This window comes from Pteropus alecto, unplaced genomic scaffold (genome assembly GCF_000325575.1).
Source record: "Pteropus alecto unplaced genomic scaffold, ASM32557v1 scaffold25, whole genome shotgun sequence".
In the NCBI taxonomy this organism is placed as follows: domain Eukaryota; kingdom Metazoa; phylum Chordata; class Mammalia; order Chiroptera; family Pteropodidae; genus Pteropus; species Pteropus alecto.
In genome coordinates this window covers 10,365,468-10,383,457 of record NW_006441955.1, presented here as the reverse complement: position 1 = coordinate 10,383,457, position 17,990 = coordinate 10,365,468, and the positions used below count along the sequence as shown (strand labels likewise).

The following is a 17,990-nucleotide window of genomic DNA, read 5'->3' as shown; positions in this document are numbered from 1 at the left end:
AAAGATTACTATATTAAAGATAAGATGATAAGTCTAACCTAGAACATCAAGCCTACCCCTTCACTTCACTTTCTCTGCCCAGGTGCAACCTGCAAGCCTTGGCTTCAGGTAAGCACACGGGAGCAGGGTCTGCATTTATGTGGCTGACTCAGCTACTGCACTTGAGATCTGGTTGACGCATGTGGTCTCCTCTCATACATGTGCATATATCCCTGAACACGCAGATGCTGGTTAAGCCTCACTTGTGAGCTGGTATTATCCATCCACTATACTAGAAGTTCTATACATTAGAGGTTAAAGAGTATTTTCTAATATAATGAAATAATTTTCATTCTTCATTTAGCTAATACGCTTTGTATGTAGTCTCCATCTGTCAGGACCACAAAGGCAAGGAAAAGTGAGTAGCATTTTGAACTCTTAACAACAGGGATACCTATTAGGATTTTAAATAATAAGGATTAATGTTACTTGTCCTAAATGATAATGGTACTTGGAGGAGAATGTCATACTCTTGGGCGATCACATTGCAGAATTTGAGGGAAGTATGTAATGTTTGCAATTTATTTACAAATTGTTCAGCAAAATAAACACATATATGTACGTCAGAGCACTTGAGAGAACAAATATAACAAAATGTTAATAACTGATGAATGTTAGTGAGAGATATGGTGTTCGATATACCATTTTCTCAACTTTTCTGTAGATTTAAAATTTTTTCAAAACACCTAGGGAATATACTAAACCAAAAACAAAAAAAAAATCAGATCTCACCAATATTTAAGGAAACACTGAAATCCACAATAAATATTAATAATTGGCATACATAGGTAATTGACATATGTAATATTAATTGACATAGTAACTGACATTAATTGGCAAAAATTAATAAGTGGTTGATAAATATAGGGAAAATTGCATTTAATATTCCAAAAATGCAAATTAAAATACGATACCATTTTAAGTCTAAAAATTTGGCAAAATTGACACAGACATATTATACTGACATAGGATAGAATATTATACAGGTATCGAAAATATACTTTCAGATAATATTTATTGACATGGAAAATACCGTAATATAATAAGTATAAAATAAGTTGTACAAAGTAAGTTTACAACTAAAAAATTAAAAACGGTAGAATAAGAGTCTAAATAATGATATTTATTTTTGAGATCCTGGCGATACTACTTGGAAAATAACTACAGACGTAGATCAATAATCCAACTATAATCTTCTCCTGACAGGTTAGCAAATAACCATGAGAAAAATAATAATACAACAATATCCCTTATAAACCCAAAACATAGAGAACCACACAAACCAGGAAAATAGTTGCTATTTTAAAAGATTATAATTTCTAAAAACCATAAATTCATCTCTTTAACATAGAAAATGGGATATTTTCTGACAACTGACACAGAATTGGACATTGTAGTGGAGAAGAAGGAAGGGAAAATAAATATATCATATAAAGAAATATGAGAGAAATAAAACTGTAATTCCAGAAATTCAACCATTTTTCCAAATGCCATTGAAGTCTCAGAAATTCTAACATGTGAATTCTTAAGAAAACTTACCAAAGTGTCTCTTGTACATAAGGAACCTGGTCATCAATTTCTTTTAGTCCAAAGCAATACAAATAAATGGGTTGAGAATAGACAAATCTCCCACACAGAATAATTCAAAATAATGTATGTAGATACTCTGTCCCCAAGAAGGTGAAACGTAATTCCCTACTCCTTAACTGTGGGCTGTGCATAATGACTTCCTTCCAAAGAGTACGAAATAGAAGAGGAGGAGTAACTTTACGGGAGAGACACCTGACAAACAGTACAATGGTCAGGTGATCAAGGTCAACATCAACAAGTCATACAGATAGTACATACCCTTGATGAGCTGTAATGAGAATGGTACACATCTCAGAATGGTCTTCCCCACAAAATATACTACCTGAGTCTCATCATGAGAAAAACATCAGACCAAAACATCCCACAGAGGAACATGCTATAATATACACGACCAGCACTCTTCAAAACTGCCAAGGCCATCAAAAACAAAGTTGAGAAACTGTCACAACCAAGAAGAGTCTAAGGAGACACGACTGAATGTATATGGTAATCTAGATAGAATCCTGGAACAGAAAAAGGCTATGAGGAAAAAACTAAAGAAATATGAATAAAGTATAGAATTTAGTTGATGATAATCTATCAGTACTGGTTCACTGATTGTGACAAATATATCACACTAATTTAAAAGATTAATAATAGAAGAGATTAGGTAACAAGTATATAAACTCTCTTATACCATCATCACAATTTTTCTGTAAATCTAAAACTTTTAAAATAAAGTCTATTTGAAATTATAATTGAATTTAATAGAACACACTTAAATAATTTATAGAATATTTATAGAATAATCTATAAAATATTTATAGACTATTTTATCCCCTTGATAATCTATGAGAAATTTCTCTCAGACCCCAGTATTTTCTGAGTTCTATTTCTGAACAGCATCAGGTTCCTATTCATCTACTCAGTTAATCTTGATTATGTTCTAATCTTTGCTTTGGCCGCTAAGAAGCTTGGAAACAAACCTATTAGTAATTATAAAGAATCTAATAGTTTCTATGAAGCTCGTAGATTCACCTTAGTTATTCTTTTAATATTTTCACTTCATGGTGATTTTTTAAAATTTATCAGTGCTTTTTTCTTATTTTATTATCAGTCCCTTCAAATCTCTTTAGAATGAGGATGTATATATCAAAATATGTTTCTGTCTGATGAGCAAAATTTTGTTATTCAAATTTCTGACTTCTCATTTCTCCTGTTACCCAAATTCTGGACAGTTACCCATTCAAAAGCTAGAATGTTGCAAAACATTAAGCTTCAGTTCTTGAATTACAAAATGGTAACACTACCACCTGCTTTAACTGATGGTTTCCGGGACTAATGGAGCTCATATTTGATAATATGCCTAGAACAGATAAAGAGAAGGCATACGATCAATGATAATTACCTAATTATAATTACTAATAACAAAAAAAGTAATAATTATTTTCATTAATATCATAAAAAGAATGGAGCTGAATTACAAATTACTCATATGCCAGGTGGTGATTTTCTCAGTGACCCAGATAAATGAGAGTAGCTGCCATATTTTGGAGGATGAGAACGATAACGAAAGGGAAGGTGGGGGGAAAACACAAGAAGGGTAGGAGAGAAAAACAGATAAGAGAAGGGAGAAGGAGGACTTCTTACACACGGCCACTGCCAAAATCAAGTCTGAAAGCTTTACAACAAGGTGAAATCCAATCACTTTTTAACCTTGACTTCACTAAAATAATAAAAGGAAAAAAAAAACCACCCTCTAGTCTTTTTGGCACTCATTTCCCCAAAGCCTCCTAAAACAATCACAATAAGAGCCAAATAAACACCAAATTTGAACCTCTCCTTGGCTCAGAAGATGCCAAGTTCATGCTTTACTGCCCAGAGTTTTTTTTGGCATTGGCATATTCAATTTCAGACCCTCATCTTCCTTATTCTAGAAGAAAGGACAATGGGGATTTTCATTAAAAGAACCATGCATTGTTTAAACATTATGTGCTACACCTTTTATCCCCCCAGTAACGCTTAGACCATCAATAACCCTGGGAAGACATCCAGATGAGGACCTGAGGCTGGGGGGTTTGGCAGGGGTCAGGAATTCGCTCCAGGTTCTTGCAGACAGTACACAGTGAAGACACTAAACCCAGGTCAGTCTGAGTACAAAGATTTCTCTCTTTCTGCTATGCCAGAAACTTAACACAAAGACTCCCTGCCAAAATTGATAGAGAAATAAAACCAAAAAAAATAGCTAATTCCTTCAAAAAATTTCTCAGCAATGCGTTGGAAGTTTTACTGTTACCTCACTCAGTCCAACACACTAAACCTATGGGTGACTGTTGTCATTATCTAATTGCACAATCAAGAAAGTTCAGAGTGGTTACTGGTTTCACCCAGATCAAGTAGGTTGGAATGGAGAAGGGAGAAAGAACTGAAGATTAAGGAAACAATAGGAGAGAAAGACAAATATAAGAGATAGGTATGCCAAGGAGAGGGCAACCACCTTTGTGAGAGGAACTCGGTGCCTGGTGTCCAAGGTCCATAGATTGTGCTCTAGAAAAGAGGGCACCTAGAGAGAGGTCTCTGATGGTGCCTGCAAGTATCCAAGTACAGTCAAGGGGCGGGGGGTGGGGGGGAAGGATTGAAAATCTGTACTAATAAAAACAGAATGAGTGATGAGTGTCAAAGCTAACAACAACAACAACAAATGGCAGGGATGACTGGACAGCCAATAAATCATTTCTGAGCATTAAACTTTCTGCTTCCTCAAGGTTTGAGATTGTCATGAGCAGGGCTGGAAGCCCCCAAGCATGTTCTAATAGGTCAACAAGAAGCTCTCCATTTTTAAATTCACCAAATGCATCAAACCTTTTAAAATGCTTCCACTCCCTCACAGGGATTAAAGTCCCATATTACTTTGGGATTAGAAACCCATATTACTTTCATGCATTTCTATTAGGTGATATTGTCCAAAATTACCTGATCACATAAGCACCTGGGGCACTTGTTAAAATGCACAAATCCCCAGGTACCACATGGAGATTTCTGCTTCTGTAGGCTTAAAACTAGAAGCCCTAGGAATCTGTGCTTTTAATAAATGATTCAGCTGATTTCAAGCTAGGTTAGAAAAAGTGGTTTACTAGGACTCTCTGAATGAGCTTACAAGGTAGGTATCGTGATTTCCATTTTACAGATAAGAAGAATGAGATTCAAAGAAAGAAAGGACATGCCCAAGATGACAGAACTTTTGTGTGGCAGAATCGAGGACTAGAAGTCACATTGTGACCCTACAGTGGGTATGCATGCCACTGCATTTAAATCTACCTGAGCCAGAGCTAGCTTCAAAAAATCCACTCCTTGGTGTCTTCATATGGCATCCACACCAGGAAATAGGGGTGTAGACTATTTAGCACCATCAGAGAGAACCAGGAAGGAAGTTAATGCCCGAGTTGAATAATACCCAAGAAAAAAAGAGAAAAAAAACAAGGTCCTCCTCCATCTGTAGTTCTAAATTTGAGTCCTCCAGGTTTACAGGAGAATGGGGGTGTTGCTGATTCTTACACTGTTAGCACTGCTTTAACTAATAGGTTCATTTAGCTAAAATGATGAAAACATTTATTTCGCTACTGCACAAAAGTAAAAAAAAAAAAAAAAAACTAGAGATAGGTCATTCCAGAAATAACTTCAGACAGTTGATGTCACACCAAAAGAAGAAGGTCTGAGATGAGATCTTCACCCACACACTGACCTCCCCAGTGGTGATAACAGTCCAAAGGTGACTAATTGCACCTTCTGGGGTCAAGTTCAGACCACTCCTCCAGAGCCTTCTCCGCAGAGAGGGGTGAGTACCTGACCTTTGCTGAGACCATCTGTATACACATGTGGATTCCTACTACCCTGAGATCTTTGACTAATAATCATTTCATTGGTGGTAGGGAAGGATAATCCGCATGAAGAATGGTGTGCTCGTGAAGCATGTCCTCTGCTATCACCTTTCTGGAAGCCCATGCTGCCGAATTATCAAACTCTTATCATCTCTCTACAAGAAAAGGTCCAAATCATACAAAATTTGATAGAAAGAGCACAAGGAAAATGGTACTCCTATTCTCAGCTTCCCTTTAGTTTAAATAAAAAGGAAAATGGGGAGGATTTAGCCCTCTCTAAATGAGCTGACTTTAAGATAAAAAAACACTGCCTCCCTAAATATATACATTTATCCTCTGGAATGATCTCCCTCCTCATATATTTGTTCAGTACAGATTCTAAAACCAGTTTTCAAGATGAGAAGACCCCTCCTGCACTGCTACCCCCATTTTGTTCACCTCCTAAAATCTGAAGTCGGGATGACAACAGACATACATACTTTGAGATTTCATTTCCATATATATATATATATATTTGTCCATATATATAATACATATTACACATATGCATGTGTGTCCATATGTGCATCCAATGTCCATTAAAGCAGCCACAATTTCACACTCAATGAGTATTTTTTAATTGACTCTGCCACATAGCCCATACTTATTTATAACATTCATAATTTATTAAAAACTGTTGGCTTCAACATATATACCTCTAGACTCTGCAATGATTCAAGTACATTTACATAAAAAGCAAAATAGGTTCGTAACACACCCATCCCAATAAATTAGCTTCCTTAACAAATACATCTCTTACCTTCAGGGGCCAAAAAATATTTTTCTTTTACTCACTGTAAAAAGTGCCTTTGGAAAAACAGTCCGTTTCACAATGGACTGTTCACATCTCCTTCAAATGTGTCCAATTTCAATGACTGGCCTTCACCTTGGATACCCACATTCCAGGCCGCATAGGAACAATGGTGTTTGAGCACGTGTTGTGGAGGTAGAAGATGGATTCAAGATGTTTCAAGTATGCAAAATCGCATGCAGATGTACAAACAGTACATCCAGTCAAAGCAAGTTAAGAAAGCAATATATATACATCCGAGACATTCGAGAATGGATGAGCACAAATAATATCCAACTTGTAATTAACATACCGTGCTGTGACACCTGTTGCCTTCCACGATAAGAAGTCTGGGAGATCAAAGAAATGTCCCGCCTTATCCCAGCAAGTCTCTCTCAAGTTCTGCCAAATTAAATATATATTAGAATCAATTATGGGCTTTTTTTCTCTACCCCTCTCCTCTTTCAATAATGTCTCAAATTTTTCAAAACAAAAGCATAGCCAACAATACCCAATAAAACATCTGCTCAGGGGCTGAGGGGGCAATGATATAAAAGCAGTACCTATATAGGAAAGAAAAATTGGCAATTATCAATCCTTCCAAAAATGACCACAATTCCCCTTTGATCCCTCTTTGCCAACCTGGAGGGGTAGGAAGCACATTCTGTGAAGGTATGTAATCCATCTTCCAGGGAAGGGCTGGAGGATACATGTCAAGACATAGTTAAGATTTCAAAGCAGAACAGCTATAAGCTGGGAAGAAAACGCACTAAGAAACTACTGCATAAAACAGAATTTATCCTTCCAAATAAAATTCTTCCCATGCCAACTGGATCCAAAGACAACAGGAAAGATGGTCCCTGCCCTCAAAGAACTTCCAATCTAAGCAAAAAGAATGGCACAGAATCAAGCTATTCTTGTAAACTGTTTAAACAATTGTTTCTTCCAGTTGCTTCCACATACTGCCAATGTGGTTAGTTTTTCTTGCCCCTAGGCTTTTTCTTCTCTCTGCTGATTCTGCCTGAAACATTCATTCCTCACCTGCCACCCTGTTCCCTCCGATTCCATGTTGCCCTGCCCACTTTGGTTAACCCTATCCATCCTTCTCTGGGGAGGTCTTCCAGATCTCCTACTCAGATTAGATCTGGCTGCCATACAACCCACAGTACCGCACAATTATGCATGTAATGTCTTTCTTTCCTGCTAGACTGTAAGCTCTACAAGGTAAAGGACCTTGTCAGTTTTATGATATCCCATGAATGTCCCATCTCCTCCCCCTATACAAGACTGGACCCTTAGCTGGGGGGTGGAAACTACACGACTCCACTCTCCTTAACTAGACCAGGGATGAATATGTGACCTAACTGAGCCAATCATATCCCTTCTCCCAGGAATTTAGATTAAGGATCCAAGTGGAGTCATTTAACTTTGGCTTGTGAATGGAACTGGAGGTGAGATAAACTTGGAAACTGTGGAGTGGCCATTTTCTGTACCTAGAGAAGGAGAACTTCACAAAGAAAAGAGTAAATCTGACAGAAAGAGTAGCAAGGAAGGTTTCCTATCACCCAGGCAACTCTCCATGTCCTGGTTTCAACTGTCCCCTCCCCAGGAAGCTACAGCAATAAGGAAGGTATCATAAGCATGAGGGTATCTTTGGGACCCTGAGGGCAACCATGCAGAAGTTCCATAAGAGATATATTCCAATATATGCTAGAGGGAGACACATAGCAGGCACTCAATAAATATTTGTTGAACAACCAGACAAACGCTCGGTTTCACCTTCCAATCTTTCCTCTGAGGAGTGCTTCAGACTTCATAACACGTATTCCACAAGTGTTATCTCCTTAGAATGATACAAAACAGCTGGGTGTTGTTATATCTATTTTACAGATATGTAACTGGCCTTTATCTACATTTGCCCTAAAATATATACACTCTTCCTCTTTCCTCCTTCCCTATCAGTACTATATGAACACAGACATCTATGCACAGCAGAGAAACAGTTATCTGGTGCCATTAAAACAACTGTAACATCTAAAGGGTTCTAATGTAAACAGCCTATTTTCTATTGTTGCTATTTGTTTAAATTCCTAAGCATTTGGATGAGAATTCACATCTAGAAAGGGCTAAACTTCTCTTTGAACACCCACACATTAATGTTAAACACAGCAAAACTTAAAGCTGACTAAACATAACTAACACAGTTATGGACTAGTAGTATCTTTATACACTAATAGGTCAAAATAAAAAAATGGTAGCCTTTGAAACTAGTATGTAAGTCAAACCACTAGTGTGCCTTCCGGGTAGTCAGTCCCAAAACTCTCTTTCCATTTGCTTTGTGGAGTCAGTGATCAGTTCTCAGGGAGAGGGGGAAAAAAGGCTGCCTCCTTCTAAGGGCTCCAGAAATCAATCCAAGGCCAGTCACCAGAAATGAACCAATAAAACCAGAGCATCAACAACCAGTGCTTCCAGCCAAAAGCGAACAATCTTCCAAATTCAGACAACAACTTCTGTTGGATCTTGTGTAGGGTCATTAAAGACCTTGCATAATAACAGCTTTCAGTCTGTGGCCATGTAGACATCTGCTGTGGACAATGGAACCCAAGCAAAATGTCTCAAAGAGAACCTCTTTGCCAAAAAGAGGTTTCGCCTCTTGCCAGAAAGACACACACTGGGGGTAAGGGCGCAAGGCAGCCAGGAGCGGCATTTCTTCTTGAGACCACTCCAGCGTCACTGACCAAAGCCAAGGACCCCAGTTTAACTTTTCTATAGGATGAAAAACCAGAAACAACATCTAATCAGAAGTACGAGATATCCTTAAGAATGCACGTGGTTTCAGAGAAAATAGCAGTATCCCTTGCTTTGTCTACAAAAGCAAAGTCTGGAGATTAGCCAGCAAAGGAAAGAGGGAAAAGTAAGACTCTGGATGAGAAGGAACATTCAGAGCTTGATCCCTTACTTCAAGATGCTCACTATCTGTGAGGATCCCATGTTGGTCTCATGTTGGGCTACAAGATACACAAGTGTTCTGTCATCAAATGCCATATTGGCCAAAGGGCATATTAGCCCCAGTGGCTGAATTTTCAATCCAGTTCTGTGGGAAAATCTAACAGTATCCCCACTTCTGCAGCCAGTCTAGTCCTAGCCAAGGGCCTCAATCTTACTAAGACAAATGTATTCTTGTAACCAATGAGCGTACATCAGGACACAGTAACTATCCTCTCATACTCCTCCACAGTTTACAAGAGTGCTCCCATGTGCCTCATCTCATTTGCTTCTCAGAGCGGTTTTTTTCAATATACAATAGTCAAATACTAAGACGTAGAAACTGAGGTTCAGATGACAAGGGCTCAGCCCAATGTCACACAGGGCTTCTCGCTCTCAAGTGAGTGTTCTTTCCTCCCACTATGAACAGTCACCAACTGAGGCCCTCGATCTATCAGAGCTATGGGTTTTGGCCTTTGGAAGCATCATGAAGGAAGCTACTGGTATTCGTTGTGTGTGTGTGTGTGTGTGTGTGTGTGTGTGTGTGTGTGCACGCGCGCGCGCGTATACTTTTAAGATTTTTTAAATTTAATTTTTTTTTTAATTTTATGTTAGTTTCGGGTATACGGTACAATGGTTAGACATTTACATAATTTATGAAGTGATCCCCCCAATTACTCTAGCACCCATCTGGCTATTGCCATTCTTTACAAGAGAAAACAACAACAAAAATTCCTCCCAAACGTATTTTACATATCTTTTAAAATTTCAGAGGTTTCACTTTCAATCCTGGAAAACTCACTTAACTTCTCTGTACCTGATGACAACTGCCCTGCACAAATGGTGGACGGATTAGAGAGCACCAAGCAGGTCCCAGACACATGCGGACTTCCGCTGTATCTCATTATGTGATAGCTGAGTCCAGTCCAAAGTAGGAGCTCTCTATGCTGAATAAGTTAATTCTATCTCTCTAACCAAACACCTAACAAAAACTAGTCTTTTCAAGAAAAAAAGACATCAGTTGTGATTTGGGGTGTGTAACTTGGTCCTATATACTTCTGCATTCCAATAACACTCCCCTGAGCTAAGCTATCCCCCAGGCTTGAAAGCAACCAAAGGAACAAGTCTTCACTTTTTAAAATCATCTATTACTTCATAAAATCACAGCATTTCTTGGGAGGAGGCTACTATTCAAAGGGCACACAGCTGTAGGTCTCACCAGAGGGTGGAGGTACAGCAGTATATCCAAGATTCAAGGCCAGGCAGCAGCCACCCCAGTCTCATGGCAAGGAGATGTAGCTCTCTCCCTCTCCCTCTCCCTCTCACTGAGGTGTCCAAGGAGGCAGTGAAGTCTCTGCTGGCTTCTAGACGCTGAGGAACAGTGTTACTACAGTGTATGTCAGGAGACACCAGGGTCTAGTAGTATGAGAATGTAGGGGTGACCAGTTCAGAAAGGGTCATCCAAATATTTTGTTATGTATTGCAAAGAGATTCTATCTGAGCTATCTGCTGCATATAGTGAATAAAAGGGAGGGAACAGAGCTCCCTGATTCTCCACCCAATAAATGATCCTGCCTGAACATTCTAAATACTCACGACGTTGTTTTCCAGCACAACCCATAAAATAAACCAAAACTTTATCCTCACTCTGCATTCAAGACTCCAAATTAGGGCACAGACTGATGGTCTAAAGAGGAAATATGTTTCAGGAAGAAACTTGATCCTCGATGTCATTCTTGAAAGAAAACATGATGCTGAAAACATGAGTGGGTCATAATCCCCAACCAGAAACTTCCCAGAATGAATGAAATGATTGTGTGTTTCAAACTCCCATCCACAGAGAAAAAGACCAAATACTGGAGATTTGAGTCAGACAAATATGCTGAGAGGTTAGTGTTACTAGAGATATCTTTCTAAAAATGTAAAACTTACCATTACATTCCTTTATTTAAAATAGTTCTACAGTTCCTATTGGCCTAAAATCACATTTTTATCTCCTTGGCATGGCTCTCAGGACACTGAATTACCTGGCTCCAAGTTGGCCGTTATTTTTATAAATCATTCTAGGCTCATCTCCCATCACCCTTCTCCTCTCCCTCCCCACGCTCTCACCTCATTTCTTTCACCCCACTAAATGCATTATGCTCTTTTTATATTTCCATGTCTCTGTTGAGGCTGATGCCGCTCCTTAACTTGCCCATTTTCTCCCATGATCAGACTTCTGCCTTTGGTTCAAATCCAGCTCAAATGTCACCTTTTCAGTGAATCCCTCCATCCCTTGCCGTATCCTAATTATATATTCATGTGCCTATATTCACTTCAAAATTACAAACTCCTGGAGGGCAAAAGACAGCTAGCTGACTCATGAAAAAAATATATATGCAAAAAGTTTCAGGAGGTATAAAGAAATTTAATGTCAGAGCCTTTAAAAAGAAAAATTAAAACGAAACTGGAGAAAAAGATGTGTGCAAAGGAAAAGGTAATTAATAAGATGATATATGACAATAACGTTATGAGCCTGATACCAAGGTTTGGTGAGTCAGCCTCATAACTTTATCACAATATTTTGAGTGTGGCCATATAGCTGCCTCTAATGAGTAATCACACTCAGGGTTTAAAGGAAAGAAAGGGCTCTGGGGCCAACATGGCTAGAAAAAGCCTTCATGGGAGAGATTTGAGCTGAAACCAAAATTTCAAGTAAAGTAAATATCTATGCTTCTATGGAGAACAGCACCCATGAAGCAAAAACCTGAAATTACAGATAAGATTACCCCCATTAGAGAATCTGTTTCACTGTATCTTCATAGAATTAATTTGTAAAATGAAATAATTGCATTGTATAATTTAAATTCTTTAATTTTCAAGAACTGGATCTATAGCTGCATAGTCCCCACTCCCTCCTCCCCTGGAGCTCTACTGTTTCACAGAAAGGTAAATATATAATCCACACTAGAGCTGATTTCCCAACCATGAAAATGTTATCATTTACATGAAAGCAGATCGTATTCGGCAAAGCTTACTTTGCCCAGGAATGTGATACCACCACACAAATTAGGAAAACAAAGTTTTGGTATGTGGGCTCTAAGTACAGTTGGAGTCAGGCAGACCTGAGTTTAATTACTGTCCTCACCACTTCCCAGCTGTGTAGCTTTAGGCAAATTAATTTCTCTAAGCTCTGGTTTCCTCAAATGCCATGTTACTAGCATCTACCTCAAAGGAATATTTTGAGAACTAAATGAAGTAATGTAGAGTGCCTGATAAGTCAACGAGTTTCACTCTGATTACTGCTATGACATGCATGATCTCATCTGATCTGTATAATTCTTTAAGGCAGGAAAGCTATGAAATTATAACCCTCTCCTTGCAGGTTAAGAAACTAAAGCCCAGAAAGGGACCACACCATGACTATCCCAAGGTTACGCGACAGGTAAGTGTAAAGACAGACTAACATGTAGATCAATACAGTGGTAGTTCAGGTGGCCACCTCCCTAAAGCATAACAAAACGCAGAAGTGTCAGGAAGAAAGGAAAAGGATGTCACTGTGACCTAGACAACACAATTGCTTGTGGGTGACATTGACTATGGAAGGGATGGAAGGAGAGAAAGAGGGAGAGAAACATGGAAAGAGAAGGGAAGGGAGGGAGTCCTAATATGAAGAGAAGGCTTTGGGATGGGTAAGAAGGTCTTGGAACAGACCTGAATAAAAAGGAGATGTAGACAAATAGAGAAGTGAGGAGGTCTTTCTTAACACCTCATTCTGGATCCCTTCGCACCCTTGTCATTGCTTTTGTTTCCTTCTTAAGCTTCTTTCCTCGGTTGTCCGTTAAATGTGGATGCTATGAGTTCTTGCCTGATCCAAGTGCTCTTCTCACTGTTCACATGCTTCCTGGACAATCTCAATCACTCCCTTGGCTCTGACGAATTGCAAGTTGAATAACATGCCACATCTCAAATTCCCAAATTCTTCTCTGACACATATTTCCTGGATGTCCCATTGCACCTCTGGCTCAACATGTCCAAAATAGAATCTGTTATCTTCCCCCAAAAGTTTTCCTCCTCCTTGATTTTCTACATCAATTGATCCAGTTACCTAGGGAGTCACCTTCTCCTTCTTTCTCATTCCTTACATCCAATCATCTATCTAATTTAAATTCCCAGTTAATACATGAAGAGGTTCCACTCTTTCACCCCTGTATTAGAGTTCTCCAAGGAAGTAGATACAACAGTGTGTATATATATATGTACATACACACATATACATACATTTACACACACAGTTGACCCTTGAACAATGCAGGGGTTGGGGTGCTGAACTTCCATGCCATCAAAAGTCCATGTATAACTCTTGACTCCCCAAAGACTTAACTACATTTGTCCCTCAGTATCCATGGGGGATTGGTTCCAGGAACCCAAGTGATACCAAAATCCACAGATACTAAAGTTATTTATATAAAATGGCACAGAACAATGTGTACAGTCGGCCCTCAGCATCCACAGATTTCCATGTGTGGATCAAAAATACTGTTTTTGAATCACAGTTGGTTGAATTCACGGACGCCAACCCCACGGATATGGAGGGCTGACTGCATATTTACTGAAAAAAAATCTGCATGTAAGTGGACCTGTACAGTTCAAACCCATGTTGCTCAAGGGCCAACTGTATGTATAAAATCCCTCATATATATGAAATCTCTTCACATACAGATATGAAGAGATCTATTATAAGGATTGGCTCACACAATTATAGAGCCTGAGAAGTCCCAACATCAGCAGTTAGCAAGCTGGAAACCCAGAAATTCCAGTCTGAGTCCAAAGCCTGAGAATCAGGAGAACTGATGATGTAATTTCTAGTCTGAAGGCCAACAGGCTCAAGACCGGAGAAAAGATGATATTTCAGTTCAAGTCTGAGGGCAGGAAAAGACTGATGTCTTAGTCCAGTCCAGGGCAGTCAGGCAGGAGGAACTCCCTCTTACTCAGCCTTTCATTCTACACAGGTGTTTAACTGATTAAATGAGGCCCACCCATACTGGGGAGGGCAGTCGGTCTTACTCTGTTTACCAATTCAAATGTTAATCTCATCCAGAAATACCCTTGCAGAAAGACTCAGAATAACGTTTGACCAAATGTCTGAACACCATGTGGCCCAGTCAAGTTGACACATAAAATTAACCATCACACCCATACCTTCACTATCCTTTTTCCAAACCACCATATTGTCACCTGGATTGCTGCTCTTACCTACGTTACACTACAAAAATGGCCATAATTCTTCCTCTTCCTGTATTCATGCCCTTTGCAATATGCCTCTGTAGTTCTTCCTATGAAGAGATGAAACTATTTCTCCACCACCTGAATTGGGGCTGGACTTATACCTTGCTTTGATCAGTGGAACGAAGCAGAAGTGGCACTGTGCTATTTCTCGGTTGAGGTCTTAAAAGACTTTGCTCTTGTCTTCTTGGAATGGAATGCTGCCATGTGAGACAGCTCAGGCTGGCCTGCTGGTGGATAAGAAATGAATCACTGCGGCTAAGGCTCAGGACAGGCGAGAGAGCTGAGCAAAGCCAAGATCAGCAAACCCTACCCAGCGGCCCTCCACGGACTCCTAAATGAATTCAGTAGAAACCAGAAAAAGCATCTTTCTGAGCAACCTGCACAATGAGCAACCTGCATAATTATGAGATAAGTAAATGGTTGTTTTTAACACTACTAAGTTTTTGAGGTGCTTTGTTATACAGCAAAGCTAACTGATACAGCTCTTAACTTTTTAATCTTGCCCCTTCAATTCCCGCCCTCCGAACAGCTAATTAAAATACAACGGGCTATATAAAATGTAAATTTCACTATCTAAATAACTCATTAATTCAGTAAGTATTTATTTGGTATCCTCTATATGTCAGGTACTGCGTTCAGTGCTAAGGAAAACAGCAAATAACAGACACAGCTGCCACCCACAGGAAGCTTTCAATCTAGTATACTTTGTGCCTTTCAAAGTTTTCTAATACTTTTGTAGTGAAAGAGCAAATTCATTAACATGACATACGATCTATGTCTTACTCACCACTCTGATCACTCTGAGATACTACACTAGATCACCCACAAACGTTGTGCTTTTTCTCACCATTGTATCTTTACGCATAGAGCACTCTATCTAAAATACCCTCCCTCTTCGACCTGGCCAACAAGTACTCATCATTTAGGACTCAAGTGTTAGACTCATTTCATGAAATCTTCCCTGATTCCCTTGAGTTAGGTGCCTCTACAGTGTGCCCCCATAATATTCTGTGACTATCCCTACATGGCATTTCTCATCATCTGTTCATGTGCCTATCTCCCTCACTAGACTGAAAGCTTCTAAGAGGCAAGGACTGTATTTTTTTCAATCTCTCTATTCCTAGGACCTAGCATCGTATCTGATATATAGATGATGAATAACATTAGCTGAATGAATGAATAAATAAATGAATGAGCAGAGATGTACAAGCCCAATAGAAGTTTGTGGAAATGGAAATAAGGAATGAATGGATAAATAAATGAGGTTGTGAAACTGTCCCAGTTTCTCTTTTCTCATTCAAGTAATGGCTTTTCACAGTCTGTCTTAGGAGCAGAGACATATTCTAGCCAAGCCAGACTGCCAGGAAGATAAATTTCTCTTCTTGGGGTGAACAGGTCCTTTGGAGAAGTTTCACTTTAATTGGAAAATGGATTCATTCACTTCCTGGCTTGGGCTCCTGGGTCAGTGCAGCACCATGCTGAATGGCTGCCAAGCACCACTGGAGAGGGGGCTGCAGCGGGAAAGGCACTCCATCAAACGTCAAGTGCTCTGGGACATCTGAGGACAACCTGGTGTCAGATCCAGGCTGGCTCACATGGATGCCCTCTCCTCTTTCTTCCCCAAATGTCCTTCAACCCAAACTTTACTTATCCCCAACCCATAAAGGATGAGTATACTTTACTGCTATACTTAAGATTTCTTCGGGGCTGATTTGGGTAGATATATCCTTCCTTGTTCATTTATATCACTGTTGCATAATTCCACTGTCATTTCTTAAGGGCACAGACAAGTGCCATAACTGAGAAATCCCTTCCCTACTCAACGTGTAGACAATCAGAATTTCATAAACTTTTCCTTTTAAGAGATGGCAAATAGTCCAACATCACAGAAAACATCCCTTCTAGGAATATTACTTGTATCTCCTGCAAAGGGTCCTTGTGGAGGGCACTCCACTATAAGGTTATTTTGACCGAGCTCTGGGCTTCCTTGTTAGCCTCCCATCTCAATACCCTCACCTATCGGCACCCCCACAGTCCCTGAGTCTCCACATGGATTGATGCAATTCTAGTAATGCAACAGGCTGCTCTACACCGAAGTGACTTTGCGCATTCTGCTGCCTCTTCTCCAGAGCCACACTGCAAGGGTGCATATCCTGGCCCTACTGCCTCATAACCATGAGGCCTTGGAAAAGCTATTTAACTACTCTTCACTTCAATTTACTTGTCCTGTATTTACAGAGAACAACGATACTACCTATACCACAGAGTTGTTGAAGGAACAAATGACCAAATGTATGTGAAGTGTTTAGAACATTTCACACACAGTAAGCACTTCTTCAATAAGCATTCTCATTATTAGTTAGAATGTCAGTTCCACCACCTGTTTCCATTTTCGGCAAGGAGCAGGAGCTTTGGAGACTGACAAACCTTAGTTCAAAGCGCGGTTATCCCACTTGTTAGTTGTGTCACTTTTGGCCAGTAAGTCATCTAATTATCGATGGGTTTCACTTTGCTCATTTACGACATTTAACTCATAGAATTGTTAGCAGGATTCCACTCAGTGAGGTTGTACATGTTAATGTGCCCAGCCTGACACATCCCAATAAATGTTAGTTTCGTTCACATCCTTGCTCTTCTCAAATTATATGGAGGCCTATCTATCTCCTTACTAGACTCCTAGCTCTTTTTAGAAAGGGGCTATGGTTTATTCATCGGTATCCCTAGAGTTAACATGAAATAACTATTTCTCAAATGAAATATTTATTGACATGAGATGATTTGTCTGTCAGTCCTGGGTTGTGGCCAGATATGCGCTAGGTACTTTAAAAAAGGCAACAAAGTACTGGTCCCAATTCTCAGGGTGCTTACTGGCTAGGTGGAGCAAGGAGTCTGCATATGAAGCACTCAGCAGCAATGTATAAATAGTACAGAATAACTCAAGTTCTAAAATATCTGATTTATAAACTAAGAATGCAGCAGTCATGAAGGAGAGACACTGCCGTGGGCAGGCGGTAGAGGAAAGGTATACTGAAGAGGGAATGTCTGGCCTTGTGGAAGAAAGGCAAAGACCAAGGAAGGTGGGATGGAGGGGAGTCCAAGCTGGGGGCACTGCCTGAGCAAAAGTGCAGGAAGAAGTATTAACTGCATTCCTGGCGATGGAAAAGGAACCCTGAGAAAGTCGGCCTGAGAGATGTGTGCTCGAGTGTAGTAAGTAGAGGAAAGGTATACTGAAGAGGGAATGTCTGGCCTTGTGGAAGAAAGGCAAAGACCAAGGAAGGTGGGATGGAGGGGAGTCCAAGCTGGGGGCACTGCCTGAGCAAAAGTGCAGGAAGAAGTATTAACTGCATTCCTGGCGATGGAAAAGGAACCCTGAGAAAGTCGGCCTGAGAGATGTGTGCTCAAGTGTAAAGGGTAAATCT

The 17,990-nt window shown here is 39.7% G+C and overlaps 1 protein-coding gene across 6 annotated transcripts in view; it reads right to left on the bottom strand.

Annotated features, from left to right (window-relative positions):
* The window catches only part of FGGY (FGGY carbohydrate kinase domain containing), a 367,647-nt gene that overhangs the window by 298,934 nt on the left and 50,723 nt on the right, over positions 1-17,990 (bottom strand). For all 6 annotated transcript variants that reach the window (XM_025052081.1, XM_015595081.2, XM_025052082.1 and 3 more), the window contains one exon: positions 6,629-6,717. In XM_025052081.1, coding sequence (XP_024907849.1) covers positions 6,629-6,717 — 89 coding nt within the window. The remainder of the gene's footprint in view (positions 1-6,628; positions 6,718-17,990) is intronic.